The 13,786-nt window shown below is 34.9% G+C and overlaps 1 protein-coding gene across 2 annotated transcripts; it reads right to left on the reverse strand.

Moving 5' to 3' along the window:
- Positions 1-1,652: 1,652 nt before the first annotated feature.
- Positions 1,653-4,056, reverse strand: LOC115987688 (exopolygalacturonase-like). Of its 2 annotated transcripts, XM_031111281.1 has the most exons (5): positions 3,905-4,056; positions 3,378-3,686; positions 2,271-2,786; positions 1,898-2,146; positions 1,653-1,853 (listed from the first exon to the last, which is right to left on the reverse strand). In XM_031111281.1, the coding sequence occupies exons 1-4, from the start codon at positions 4,022-4,024 to the stop codon at positions 1,910-1,912; spliced, it is 1,182 nt and encodes a 393-aa protein (XP_030967141.1). In that variant the 5' UTR covers positions 4,025-4,056; the 3' UTR covers positions 1,653-1,853; positions 1,898-1,909. The 2 variants fall into 2 exon arrangements, with proteins under 2 accessions (XP_030967141.1, XP_030967140.1); XM_031111280.1 differs by having other exon boundaries at positions 1,653-2,146.
- Positions 4,057-13,786: the final 9,730 nt, after the last annotated feature.

Consider the following 13,786-nt stretch of genomic DNA (forward strand, 5'->3'; position numbering starts at 1 on the left):
CTTGTTCATGCCCTTCAGTTGTTATTTGTATAATATAAACCTAAATGATCAAAGCTTATTACTTAAAATTAGGACTCATATTCATTACTTGAAATTAGAAGCTTTTGTTTCTCAAAAAAAGAAAAAGAAAAGAAAAATTAGAAGCTTTTTAATGTAGTACCTATAAAAATGTATACTCATAACATTCTTAATTTTCCTCAATCTAGTATTCCCAAAATAAGGCTACATTGAACAGGAGGCAATCTAACATAGGCAAATGAATTGCAATCTACACTTACGACCGAGTACAAAATTAGAATCACATATATTACAACACTTGCAATTCATGTTGATATAAGAGTCTTAGGATGCGCAGGGATTATAAAACCATAACCTATATATAGAAAAATTATATCTCTCACAATCTGAAATAAATCAATAAATTAAGTAAATAAGAAAAAGGCATGAAGAAAAGAAATTGGTGCATAATTAAATGTATTTTATTTAAAATGTAAAGGGTGTACAAGAGATTATATCAATGGGGATACCATTATACTTAAAATATTTTTCTTATTTTTCAATTTTATTTATGTAAAATTTATGCATATGCACAGGCCTAGATTGATTAGTTATGATTAATTCGTACTCAATTATCTTTTACCAACGCCAAAAAAAAAAAAAAAAAAAACCATAAATGTAAATATTTGTCATTTTGAATGAAAATTTTTTAATTTAGGTTTTTTTTTTTTTTTTAAAGTAGTAGTTTTAATTTTATAATTTTATAGTTTATAGTAGGAGGATTTGAACCGTGATTCCCTTAATAAATGACAGCATGTTATGTCATTGAACTACAAAATTATTGATAAAAGACAATAGTTAATGCAACAAACCACTTAGGTACTTGAAATCATTTAATTTCGCTGTTAATCATTTGTTAGATTATGTAGATTAATCATCCGAAATTGCTTCATTTTATGCTTTGTTTGTTTCGATGGAAAATATTGTGTAAAGATAGTTTTTCTTATTTTCTAGTGTTTGGTAGTATTAGACTAAATGAGTCATAGGAAAATGATCTTTAGTCAACATAAAAAGCATAACTTATTTTAAGACCACTAATTTTTTTTTGGAAAACAACTCTATCTCACAGCAAGCTAAATAAGGGAAGTTATGAGATTATTTTCCAACTCATTTAAGGTTGCTACCAAACATAGGAAAACGAGATAGTTTTATGGAAAAGGTTTTTTGAAAAATGACTTATTTTCTAGAAAACATTATTGCTAAAACAAACAGAGCGTTAGTAAGAAAATTTAGTAAGTTTACTAAAATATTTATGTAATTGGTTTTATTTCCTACCTTAATTTCTGCGTTGGTGGTATGATCAACTTCAATAATATGTGTTATATTTTGAAAAATAAAAGTGATTAAAATTTAGTTGTTATAGAAATCTATATTAAAAATATACAATATTTAGAGAAACAAATTTGAATATATGGTGCCCGTTTTGTGAGTTTTACATCTTACCGTTGTCGAAAAGTATGAGAGCAAGGTAATTTGGCATTAAAAACATGCATGCAGATGAATTGAATGTTACCATGACATGAACACAAGCATTTATTTGGTGAAGAATAAAAAAAATTTACAAAGAGTTTAATAACAATTTTTGTTTTATTCCAAAATATCCCAGCTACAGTAACGGAACAAATACTATCTACAATAGCACTCCAGATCATAGTAGCTTTTAGTAAAAGCCTGAACTCAAACAACTCTAAAAATAACTATCCAACATTCCACAATTTCATTTAAATAAAGAAAAAGGGAACATGATAGACTGAAGTAAATGAAATTCTACTTAATATAGAACTCCTATAACCTATTTGCAAATAGTATTTCCTTATTCCGCATTAGTTACAATAGCTTGGGAGACATTTTATTATTGTTTAGTGGTACAAGCAGGAGGATTCTGCTTGCCCGAAACGGCGGGCTTGACATTAACACAGGTGGAACTAGCAGATCCTCCAGCACCTTTGTATGCGAGATCAATGTCAGCAACCACCACTTGTTGACATGGTACACCGCTACTACAAATAAGCTTCATAGCTTCCTTTGTTGAAGAAGTGCCTCTAATGTTCTTGAAGCTAACATTGCTGATCTTAACTTTCGAGGGAGACTGAAAGCGAAACAAACAAACAAAAACCCACCCAAGAATTTGATATTAGTATCTGTAATTTGATTTTCTTTTTTTAACTTTTAACATCAAAATGAGTGTATATATTTGTGATGTTCATAATAACCTTGCTTGAGCATTGACCATTTGGGCAGTAGCCTTGATCAATAAGGATAGGATTGGCAACATTGTTCATGACAATATTCTCGAAATGTATATCAGAAGCAGTTCCAGGTGTGGAAGCAGGCCATGTTTTGATTCTAACACCATTCGTTGTACTGCTAAGGGTGCCGCCAATTACTCTAATTCCTGAAACTGGTTGTTCATTTTGGTACTTTCCAAGACTTCCAATGCTGATACCATGGCCAGGCCCACAAGTTACTTGGTTAATAGTAACATCTTGGGTTCCATCACCAATGGAGATGCAATCGTCACCTGTTCCAACTTTGGCATTGGTGATGGTGATGCTAGATGAATGTCCGATGTGGATTCCGTCGGTGTTAGGGCTATTTCCGGGTGCAGTGATGGTAACATCTTGGATTTTTAAGCTCTTACATCCGTAAACGTTTATGTGGAAAGATTTGCTGTCTTTCGATTGAATGTCACTAACTATTGAATTTGTGACAAAATCGAACCTTATACTCTGTTTATGTTTAAAAGTTAGATAAATCAAAAAATCCAATATGAACGCCATAGTTTCATTTAAATATTCTCCTAAAAATATTTTCATTCAAATATATTATAGCAAAATGCTGACGCCTCTTCGAACTACTATATTAAAAAAAATTACAAATATATATCAATGAATGTTGTTGGTACTACTTCAACAATATTATATAAAAAATTCTTTCTAGACTGAACAATTTGTCACAAATTGATCTTATATGTGAGTATGATTGGTGAGCTATCACTTTCACCTTTAACCACCACTTTTTCTCCATTACACACAGTTGCACAAGTTAGGGTCATGGCTCAAAAGTTGTGTCCATATTCCGTATATGGACTTTCTCATATATATATTTTAAATTTTCCTTTTTGGTGAGTTGTGACACCTCACTATATAAAGCTTACGTCAAATTATTAATAATTTGATAATATCCTTAACATCATTAGATGAATAAGTGCTTGAATTAGTATTTCGTGATGGTTAAAGTTCTTAAAGTTGTAGTGTCTGTATATATCTACATAAAAATAATGGAAATTTAAATGCTAATTATTAAGATTGAAATCTTACGGTAGGAAGCATTTTGCAGTCCGACTCTTGGTCACAATTATTTTTTTGCCATGCCGTTAGTCCTTTGCCATCAAAAACTCCACCACCTGACACAGTGAGACTGTCGATATGTTGAAAAGTAACCCAAAAGTCTTTACCCTTGAAGGAGGCAACGTCTGATGGGGCCTCTAGGGTACCCTGAAGGTTAAACTCAATAGCACCTTTGCATGGACCTAACAAAGTCACTAGACCTAGTTTGTATGTCCCTGTTGAAATCATAACTTTACTTCCTGCTACTGCGCACGCAGCTGTCCAAGCTTTCGTCAAAGCCTAATAAACACATTATGAAAAATCAAAATCAGTATATTACCATCATTTTTCATGTTAATGTTTTATCATCTGGTCAAGACACCAAATAGTTTTTAGTATAAGCATAGATTGAACCTAAGTTCTTTTATTTGAAATTAAAAGACTTTACTGGTTAAGTTAACTAGAACCCACTTTACATGTTAATTAGGTATAGTTAACTGCGCTACACATATTTATACCTGGGTGATATCGGCATTAGGCTGTCCTCCATATGATTTAATGTCAAAGACTTGCACGGCATTGGTGGATGCCAAAAACAATAGCAAGGAAATTGTTACAATGCTCAAGTTCTCTCCCATTTATTGTTCTTTATCTCTCTGCTATTAACAATTTGTTGTATGGTATGATGGTTTCCCTATTTGGTTTGAAGCTATTTATACTGCAGTACCTGACCTCATCACCATTAAAGCCATCCAACTGATATTAACTAATTTTATGCATGGTTGCGAAGAAATCTCCTTTTTACACTTCAACTTCTATACTATTATTAGCTTTCATGCTTCTCCTTCACTAATTAATTAATAGTTTATCGTTATAATCAAACCGTTGATGTCCAGTTAAGAATTAATCAATTTTAGAAACCATGGAAGGATAAATTTTTAACAACTTTATGGTTGAATTATGCTAATAACTCTAAAGGATTATAACATGACTTTTTCTTGGTCCATTATTCTATAAGATAAGATTATTACTACTATATATCACCCTAACTTCTTAGCTTTAAATGGCAAGCTCTTAGCTACCTGAAATCTGCTCATTTTCTCCTTGATGCAAATTGAATACTTGCCGTTAGAGAGGGAGGGAAAAGTCTAGAAAAATAACCACCTCCGAAAACTATCCAAATTTAGTATAGGTAGCATGCCTGTCTTCAGTGTAAAATAGGAAATAAAGAAAACACTATATAGGAGAAGCTGAACTCACCTTTTCAATTATTACATTTATCATCATTACTACAATTAGTTTACAGATCCTTGTCAATTATTATATACTAGCCAGTAACCCGTGCAGTGCACGAAAAAGTTAGACATAATCCTCTTTTTCTAAATAAGAAATTTGATAATTATGATAACTAACAAACATTTATTATAATCGTAATGCCAAGAATATTGTAGTTGTCACCTTTTGAGTATTTTTAAAGAAAATATTTAGGGTCTAAATTCTCTCTTCTCTATTGCGACTATCGAATTACAAACAAAAGAAATCAACAAATACTTTCAATGGTCTTTCTTTGAATTTAGAAGTTTGAAATTGGAAACGTTTTTTGGTTCTTAATGTGGAGACTAAGATTGTTTATCTATGGGTTTCTAGCATGTAGAAAACAAAAGCTCTGCCGACTTACCCTTCTTAATTATCCAACCGTGAAAAAGTCTTGCAGTTGATCATTACATGTTAGGCTTATTACACACAATACTTGATGGAACATAGCAATTATTTCACCATTATTTTGTTGTCATATCATTGTACCATGTTATTCACAAGAAAGAAGAAAAAATTAATTGTTAATTGTTTTTGGCTTTTCTAAAGGGAGCTCATTTTATTTGTTTGGCTAGTACAAATTATCAAGTTGTATAATGAGTTCTGTTTTCTTTCTTTTTGTAGGTTAAGACTATTAGGTGATCTATAAAAGAACTAGCAATGGGTTGAGGGAGATGCTCTGGCTCATTTCCTTCCATTCTCTACTCATTATATTCAGCATTCTCAAGTGTCATGATTCTGAGACTGTGGACCATTAGTTTTTGGTTTAGGGCAGCCAAACTAGCATCTATGTCACCATCCTCTACAGTATGTAAGGTTAGTGTACTTGGTTCTGACTCATAATACGACCCCAATTCTAGAACCTCTCTTCCATGGTTGTCATACCCAGGGCCAAACCTTGAGCCAACATTGGTGATATCACTCCAATATGAAAGATGCCCATAGGGATATTCTTTATGATGCATCTGGTTGGCTTGTGCATTTTCCTCTCTTCCATCCTCTAACACATTTAACAACCTATATTGATTACTATTAGTATCGCTCCACCTGTTAGTTTCAGTATCATCTTTAATATCTTAATCATAGTAGTCCATATCACTGTCATATTCCTCATAGAATAGGTCTGCGTCTTCATCTTCTCTATCATTAGGGGGTTCACCCCAATCATCTCCGTTGCATGGGCTATCATAACTTCCGTTACTGTTGTCATCACCATTGGTGCTGCTATCATCATCACCATGTCCATTATCATTTTTGCTGTTGTCACTACTACTATCACTCTTGTCTTCACTTCCATCTTCATAATCACTAAGGGCTGCTCCCCCTTCCTCATCTCCATCATTAGCTCTTAGTTCATACGAGCTCTTCAATGTATGCTGGTAGGCCTCCCAATATCCTTCTTCTTCTATGTGGTAGCGTAGTCATGGCAAAAGGATCCATGTGATCAGCCCAATTAGTAGGGACCTAAGTTGTATCTTCCTTCTTTAATTCTGGAGTGTTATTGTGACAATCAAGTAGCATCTCGAAACTAGGCACCATTTTCTTTGTTATAGGATCAAATTTTGGTTCTGGGAATTCCCAATAACGTTGACTTTCTCCATCTTTTACAAACTTCCCATTCAGTGTAGGAGTGTAGGGCTTCAGAGGTTTTAGAGGACAAGGGAGTCATTTTGCTTTGGCTTTGGCTCAGGCCATCTTTCTCATTTCCATCTCTAACAAATCGTCATTAGTGGGCTTATAGCCTAGCCCAAAAGGTGGTGTGGCAGTAGGAATTGCCAAGTCTTGAACGGTTGGTTTCTTCACAGCTCTCCCTAGATTCATCCTAGGAAGGTAGTTCATCCTTCTTATCATTGCTACGACATTGTTGTTACCATAAGGAGCAAAGTCCATTGGGATCTTTTCAACTTCTTCTTCTTCTCTCTTTTCAAAGCAAAGCTTCTCGATCTCAAAGCCATCCAAGGTCAATGGCTCCTTCTTAGAATCAATGCCATAAACGGGTTTAGGCACAGACAAAGTATCTCTATAGATGGTCACAATAACCCCTTCATGTGGAAACCGAACCTTTTGATATAGGGAAGAAGGCACAGCTTTTGTGTCATGGATCCATGGTTGCCAAAGGAGCATATTAAAGCATGAAGCTATATTAAGGACCTGAAAGTCCACCTTCTTGACCATGGGTCTGATGGTAAGCTCTAATGTTATGGTTCCCAAGACTTCTGTTCTACTATTGTCGTATGCCCTCACATGTTAATCTGTAGGCACAAAGTCTTCAATGCTCAGGCGAAGGCAGCTTGTAGACTTCAAAGGACAGACATTCAAGGCACTTCCATCATCTATTAAAACCATCGGTATCATTTTCCCCATGGAATTCACAGTGATATGCAACGGATCATTGTGGTGCTTCTCCTTCCTGATTAGATCCTTGTTGGAATAGGAAATAGTGAGTTCCCTATTTATGGACCCAATCATAGCATTCAAATCTTAGGAGGTTGTGGTTCTTGGGACTTGGATTTGGTTGAGCAAGTCCACTAGGTTTTATCGATGTTTGTATGAGGCCATGAGTAAGCCCTATAAGAATATGTTGGCTTGTGTCTTCTCTAGTTACTTGAGGACTTCATCTTCTTCGGCAAGTGTTTGTTGAGTGGACCTATTCAGTGCTTCAAGCGGGTTGTCGGTCTCTAAATGTAGGGGTTTGAAGTGTCTCCCCCCTTGTGATGTGGGCAATTTTGGCTGAATCATGGGAATCAATATCACGAGGTTTGAAGTGTCTCCCCTCATTTGTGGATGTTTGTTTATTTTCTTGGGAATCAATGTCTCGGGGTTTGAAGTGTCCATTTGTTGATGTTTAGTTGTTTTCTTCTTCTGGTACTTCATTCCATATGTCATATTTTGTAACAGTAGTTGTTGTTCTATCATTAATTCTTCCCATGTCATCACGAAACACTCGGGTAGGTTATAGATCAAGTTGGACGAGTTTTTCTTATTATTCTCTTTGGTCAACAAGCAATTAACCCTTGGTCCTTTCCCAAAATTGTGATTGGGCAAGGGATTGTTAGTGATGCTAGGCCTTGTAGGTTATGCAATCACTTTATTGTCTATTAGGTCTTGAATTGCATGACGAAGGGCGAAACAACAGTCAGTGTCATGACCAGGTACTTGGTGGTAGGAACATCTTTTATCCATATCAAATCCTGAGGGCAAGGGGTTTGTAATTGGTCTTGGGTCTAAGGGTTTCAGTAACCCTTTTGCCTTTAGCTTATCAAACACTTGGCCCATGGGTAGGTACAACTCATGAAATTCTCTCTTAGGTCTAGGCCCTCGGGGTACTTGCATAGGTGCAATGTGTGCAATCAATTGATAAGGATCATTTTTATGAATATTGGAAACCTCTACAGTCTTAGAATTAGATCCTAGATTCTTTCTAAACCTTGGAAGGTCATCAGTCTTTATAGTACCATTGTTCATAGCATCTTCAATTTGAGTTCCAGTAGCAATTGAAGCTTTAAAATTAGGGAAATACTGTGCTAACAAATATTTATGGTATACAGGCAATAAGTTCTTTACAACCATGGCGAATTGTTCTTCTTCACTCGGCCTACTCATCATCTATACAGCCTTGGCTCTCCATTTGGTAATGAAAGTAGAGAAGGATTCTTTCGACTCTTGCTTCGTAGTCTCAAGGTCTCTTCTTGTGATATCCACTTCTATATTGTACTTGTATTGCTTATGAAACTCTCAGTAGATGTCCTCCCAACTTCTTGCTCTTGCATCATCTAGGTTGAGGAACCATCTAAGAGTAGCTCCGATCAATGTGTTTTGGACCATATGAGCAAGTACTTCCTCGGTCGCACCTAAGGGCTGCATAGCTCTCATATACATCTTCAGATGAGACTTTGGGCAGCCGATCCCATCAAACTTGTCTAGATTTGGCATCTTGAACTTGGGTGGCAACCTTGCATTAAGGAATAGGGAAAGAGAATCGTAATCCACAAGTTCCTTCATCTTACGGGCTCTTCTAATCATCTCCTCCATTTTATTCATCCTTTCATTGATCTTCTTCTCATTCTATATGGCTGGTGGATCATGATCAATATTATCACCTTCTTGATTACTTTTCAAATTCTGAAGCTGTTGCATTATACGGTTCACTGAATGTGACTAGCTACCATAGTGTTAAGTAGCTCTTGGGTGTTCATGGGTTCTTCTGTGTTTGGGTGTTCTCCCTCTTCTACCATGTTACTAGGAACTTCAAACTTCTTGTAACTTGAATTGTCTTGGAGGTCAATAATGGGGTTGTGATGTTGTAGCAGTGGAGTTTCTTCTATACTTGAAGGCTTTAGTATTGTTATAAGAGTGACAGGCTTAGAGCTAGAGCTACTGGCTTAAGTGTCGGGCTTTAGTTCTCTTTGTAGCCTTCCTTCAAATCATGACTAGATTCTCCCTTAATGATAGGCTTGGTTGGGTTAGTCAAAGCTAAGACCCCATCCACATCCACCAGTAAATCAAAACAAACACACACAACATGCAATGCAATTTTAACTGGGACTGACCTAAGGATAAGTTCTAAGTCATTATGTTGTAGGGTGGGTTTGTTATTTCATTGTTTCCCATAGCTAGGACGTTACACCTCCCAACTTGTAATGTAATGAACATTGCGTTGGTCCAAGCAGCATGGTTTGTCTATTATAGTAAATAGGAAATGATCCAATGACTTTGGGCTATGAGTTGGTTAGTTCGCCACTGGGTACTTGAATCTAGTGAAGACCGGTGATCCATGGTTACTACCACCGCAAAATTGGTGAAAGGGGTGCATACATTGTTGGTTATACCCACTACATCTATCCATAAATGAAAACATGGAGTTTCCCATAGTTGAATCCATAAGGAGGTCAACGTTAGGCAGGGGGAACTGATCTTTTGGACATGCTTTGTTTAGATTGCAAAAATTCACACAATATCAAATTAGGCCTTTCTATTTCTTCACGGTTACTACATTGGAAAGCCATTTGGGGTGCTAGATGGGCTTGATAAAACCACCTGCTAGCAGCTTCTTAACTTCCTGAGTTTTTGGCTTTTCTAAAGGGAGCTCATTTTATTTGTTTGGCTAGTAGAAATTATCAAGTTGTATAATGAGTTTTGTTTTCTTTCTTTTTGTAGGTTAAGACTATTAGGTGATCTATAAAAGAACTAGCAATGAGGGATGTAAAAAACACATGTTTTACATCCTCAAACATTATTTTATCTAATTTACTATCCTATTTTATAACTCATCCTACGTCCTAGTTTCTATTTTTACATATATCAAAATAAAATAATTTAAATTACACAATCAAATAATATTAAAATAAAATCTATTTTCTCTCTTCTCTCCCATCTCTCTATTCTACCCAACAACTATTTGCCACAGCTACCCACCAACATCATCCAAAACCCATAGACTCAGCAAAACACCAAGACCCACCACCATTCACATGGAAAACCATTGAGAACCAGCCAAAAACCCTATACCAAACCCACCAAACCACCACCACAACATCGCCAAACATCATAATAAACCACAAAACCCAAAAAATCAACCAAAACCTGCCAATCAAACCTTGATCAACCACCACCGAGTATCACAAGAAACCACCAAACCCATGCCCACCCAAAGGCAGATCAAAACGACGCCCATCAAACCCACCCACCATCATCACCACCATCACCAAGACACTCCTTCACAACAAACCCACCCATCATAGAAATCACCACAATTGGCACCTCCACTAGCATCATGACCTATTAAACCCACCCACCTTTGACACTACCACACTCTTCATGCTGATCTCCACAAACCCACACTCTCCACACTGATCCCCACTGCTCCACACCCTCCATGCTAATCTGAGAAAAATGGACCGAGATAGAGAAAGAAGGGAGAACAAAGTAGAGAAAGAGAGGGAGGCTAAGATATGAGAGAAGAAAGTCTGGGAAAGAGAAATGGGCCCAGAGGGTAATAAAATAATTTAAATCAAGTTTGCAACCAACTAAAATGAGTTTGCAAATGTACCAACTTATTGTAGCGGGGTTGCAAATTTTTTTAGATATAGCAACCCGGCTGAAGCATGTTTTTAAGGGTTTAATGACTATAATAGCAACTAGAGGTATTTTACACCCCCAAATGCTAGTGCTCTAAGATTATTTGATTGCAGAAACTTGACAAGGATCTTCTTTAATTGCACAATGTCACATGCTTATAGGAAAACTAGATGTATTGACATTCTAGCTGAAATGAGAGTTGTACAAAGAACTGGCCTCCTTATTTTGAATGACCCAATGCCTATGATGGAAAGTTTTCTTGCTTTTGACAAAACTGAGTTTTTTTTTTTTTTTCTTCTTTCAGTATTTAAATGGTTGTTTCTAATTAATATTATGAACATGTTTAACAAAAAAAAATTTCCAATAGTGTATTTTTATTATTCTACACTTTAAATATTATTTCATTCTAATTATATTATAATTTTATAGAATAGACTGTAGATAGTTGTTCTTTTATTTGTCACACAAATATTTGCTATAAAATATGTATACGAATATGAAAAACTTAAAATGAAAAAAAGATTAGAAGAATTAGTTGGAAAAAAAAAAAAAAAAAGAAGAGCTCTTTATAAATTTGTTACTAGCAATAACCAATATATAATAGAAAATTTAGGTGAAAATCTGATAATGATAAATAAAATAAAATATTAATAGAAATGAGTTGGAAGATAACAATGGAAATAATAATAAAGTTAAAATTCATAAAATCTTACATGAATATGTGATAGGAAAGATAAAGTAGATTACCTAAATTATCAATTGAAAAAGAGATGCTAGAGGAATTTGAATATAGAAACTTAATTAATAATTTTGCATCTCAAAAACAAGAAAAATAGATTAAAAAATTATATCTATATATCTATATCTATATATATATATATATATATATGTATAAAGTTAATAATATTTAATAAAAATCTAAATAATAAAATAAGCTCCTCTATCATTATTGCCTTTTGCCCTAAGATATCTTGAGCTAGCCATTCAATTATATTAGCTAGTTCTCCCACGGCGGAAAACTTGAGGTTCCTATTAACAATAAGAGGAAAAAAAAGCGAAAATACCATTTTGGTTCCTACATTTTGACCCTATTCCCATTTTGATCCTTACTTTTTAATTTTACCACATTTAGTCCCTAAAATCAAAAACAATCTCATTTTTATCCCTACCATTACCGCACTAACAGAAATTGTCTACGTGGTAGATGAAGTGCACTGTTGGTACAGTAAATACCAATGAGGCCATTAAAATAATATTTTAAAATTTTTATTTAAACATCCATGTCAGCATACAAAAGAAAAAAAAAGAATTAAAAACAAAAAATAGATTAATTCATATTTAAGTTCCACTTTATCAAGAGAACATAAGAACACAACCTCTTTATCAAGAACACACAAGAACACAAACCCAAAAAATTTGTTGATACCCATTTTCATGACACATTTTCTACAAGCTCGACTCAATCGAGCCCAACCTCATTATGGGCTCAATTCATGTATCATATCATATTATATTGACCCAAGCCCATGTGACATATGGCGGAAATTGAGGAAGTGTGGTTTGGAGGGTATGGATTGGTTTCTTTTGGAACTTTTACATTAGCCAGCCCATGCATGCTACCAAGTGGGCAAGGGACACTAGTAGTACCTCAGGCTCATGGAGGAAGTCCTGTACCCAAAATTTTCATCTCAAAAGAGCTTTCATGCTTTGGCTAACTGGGGCCCAAAATTTCTGCTCAAACCCATTTTTTCCTTCAAACATAGTTGGTTCCCATTGGTGAACTCCAGCTGCTAGCCCTCACTTAAGTAAGCCTCCCAATGGTCTGAAACAACTGAAAAGGGGGGAGCCAATAAGGGTTTAGTCAAGAATTTCCCTTAATGATAATAAAAGTAAGCCTTCCTTTTATCCAAAAAAAAGTAAACTTGAAAATTACTACTTGCTTAGCACCTTGGGGTAGCCTTTTCTATTGACAAAAAGTCAGTTATTAGTAGCACCCGAAACTCAATATAAAACTTTCCCTTCAGCTCCAAAACCAACAAACTACGTTCTACCCATAAAGCTGAAACTTTAATGCAAAAGCCCCTTTAGCTAGCTAACATTCTCACAATTTTGAAACTTGAGGGTGGAAATATGGATATAGGAAAACCTCCTTTCTCTTCCTCACAACCTCTCTCAATTTTATTTTCTCTTTGACTATGGGTCGAAGTTCCAAACTTGTTCTGTTTCTAAACATTTTCATTATTTTTGTTATTGGCAATTTGATTTCTCTCTTGTTAAAGCACCATTATCGTTTATTTACTAAGTTGAGTTGTTTTTGTTTTTATTTTAATTATTTGAATGTTTTTGGGCTTTTTTTTATGTGGAATAGAATATTTAAATCCATGTGTCATGATTTAATTGGGTCAATAAGTAAAAGATTAATGGAGGTATTCCAATTAAAACAACCCCTAACATTAAGGAGAGGGAATCAAAATTTTGAAACTTTGGTGGACAAAATACTTTAGAGGGGTGTTTTGTACTTTAGGGAAAAGTCACTATTTAATCTTTTTGTTGTGAGGGATATGTGAGGGGGATCTGGATCCTCTCCACTTCCCTTCGAAATGGAGAGTATTCATTTTACGAACAAGATCAATTTGAAATGAATCTTAACCACAGTAAGTAAACTAATGTTTTTTTTTTTTAAATTAATAAACTGTGTTAACTCTACTACAATCAAATTTGATATTTCCGTCTCATTGGGCTCTTTGCTCCTTTCCGTTGAGTAGTTTATAATGGGTGGAGGTGATGAATGCTGATTGGCTGAGGCTAGTGGTCACGATGGTAGGCTGTTGATGATGGCCGGCCGATAGCCTTGGTTTGAAGCTTAGCGTATGTGTTTGTTTCCCAAAAAGTGGGTTCATCTTAAGTTTTAGGGGAAAAATTGGGTTTGTCTACATATAAGGTGGTTTCTCTTTTTTCTTTTTTTCTTTTTTTCCTTTACCCTTCCAAGTTTATAATCTTTTGATTTT

Source organism: Quercus lobata, chromosome 4 (genome assembly GCF_001633185.2).
Source record: "Quercus lobata isolate SW786 chromosome 4, ValleyOak3.0 Primary Assembly, whole genome shotgun sequence".
Lineage (NCBI taxonomy): Eukaryota > Viridiplantae > Streptophyta > Magnoliopsida > Fagales > Fagaceae > Quercus > Quercus lobata.

Excerpts from the sequence above, each read along its gene's own strand:
- LOC115987688 (XM_031111281.1), bottom strand. The coding sequence starts at position 4,024 with ATGGGAGAGAACTTGAGCATTGTAACAATTTCCTTGCTATTGTTTTTG. Across the intron at positions 2,787-3,377 it reads ACTGCAAAATGCTTCCTACC|AGTATAAGGTTCGATTTTGT; the intron begins GTAAGATTTCAA and ends AAACATAAACAG. Across the intron at positions 2,147-2,270 it reads ATGGTCAATGCTCAAGCAAG|TCTCCCTCGAAAGTTAAGAT; the intron begins GTTATTATGAAC and ends TTTCGCTTTCAG.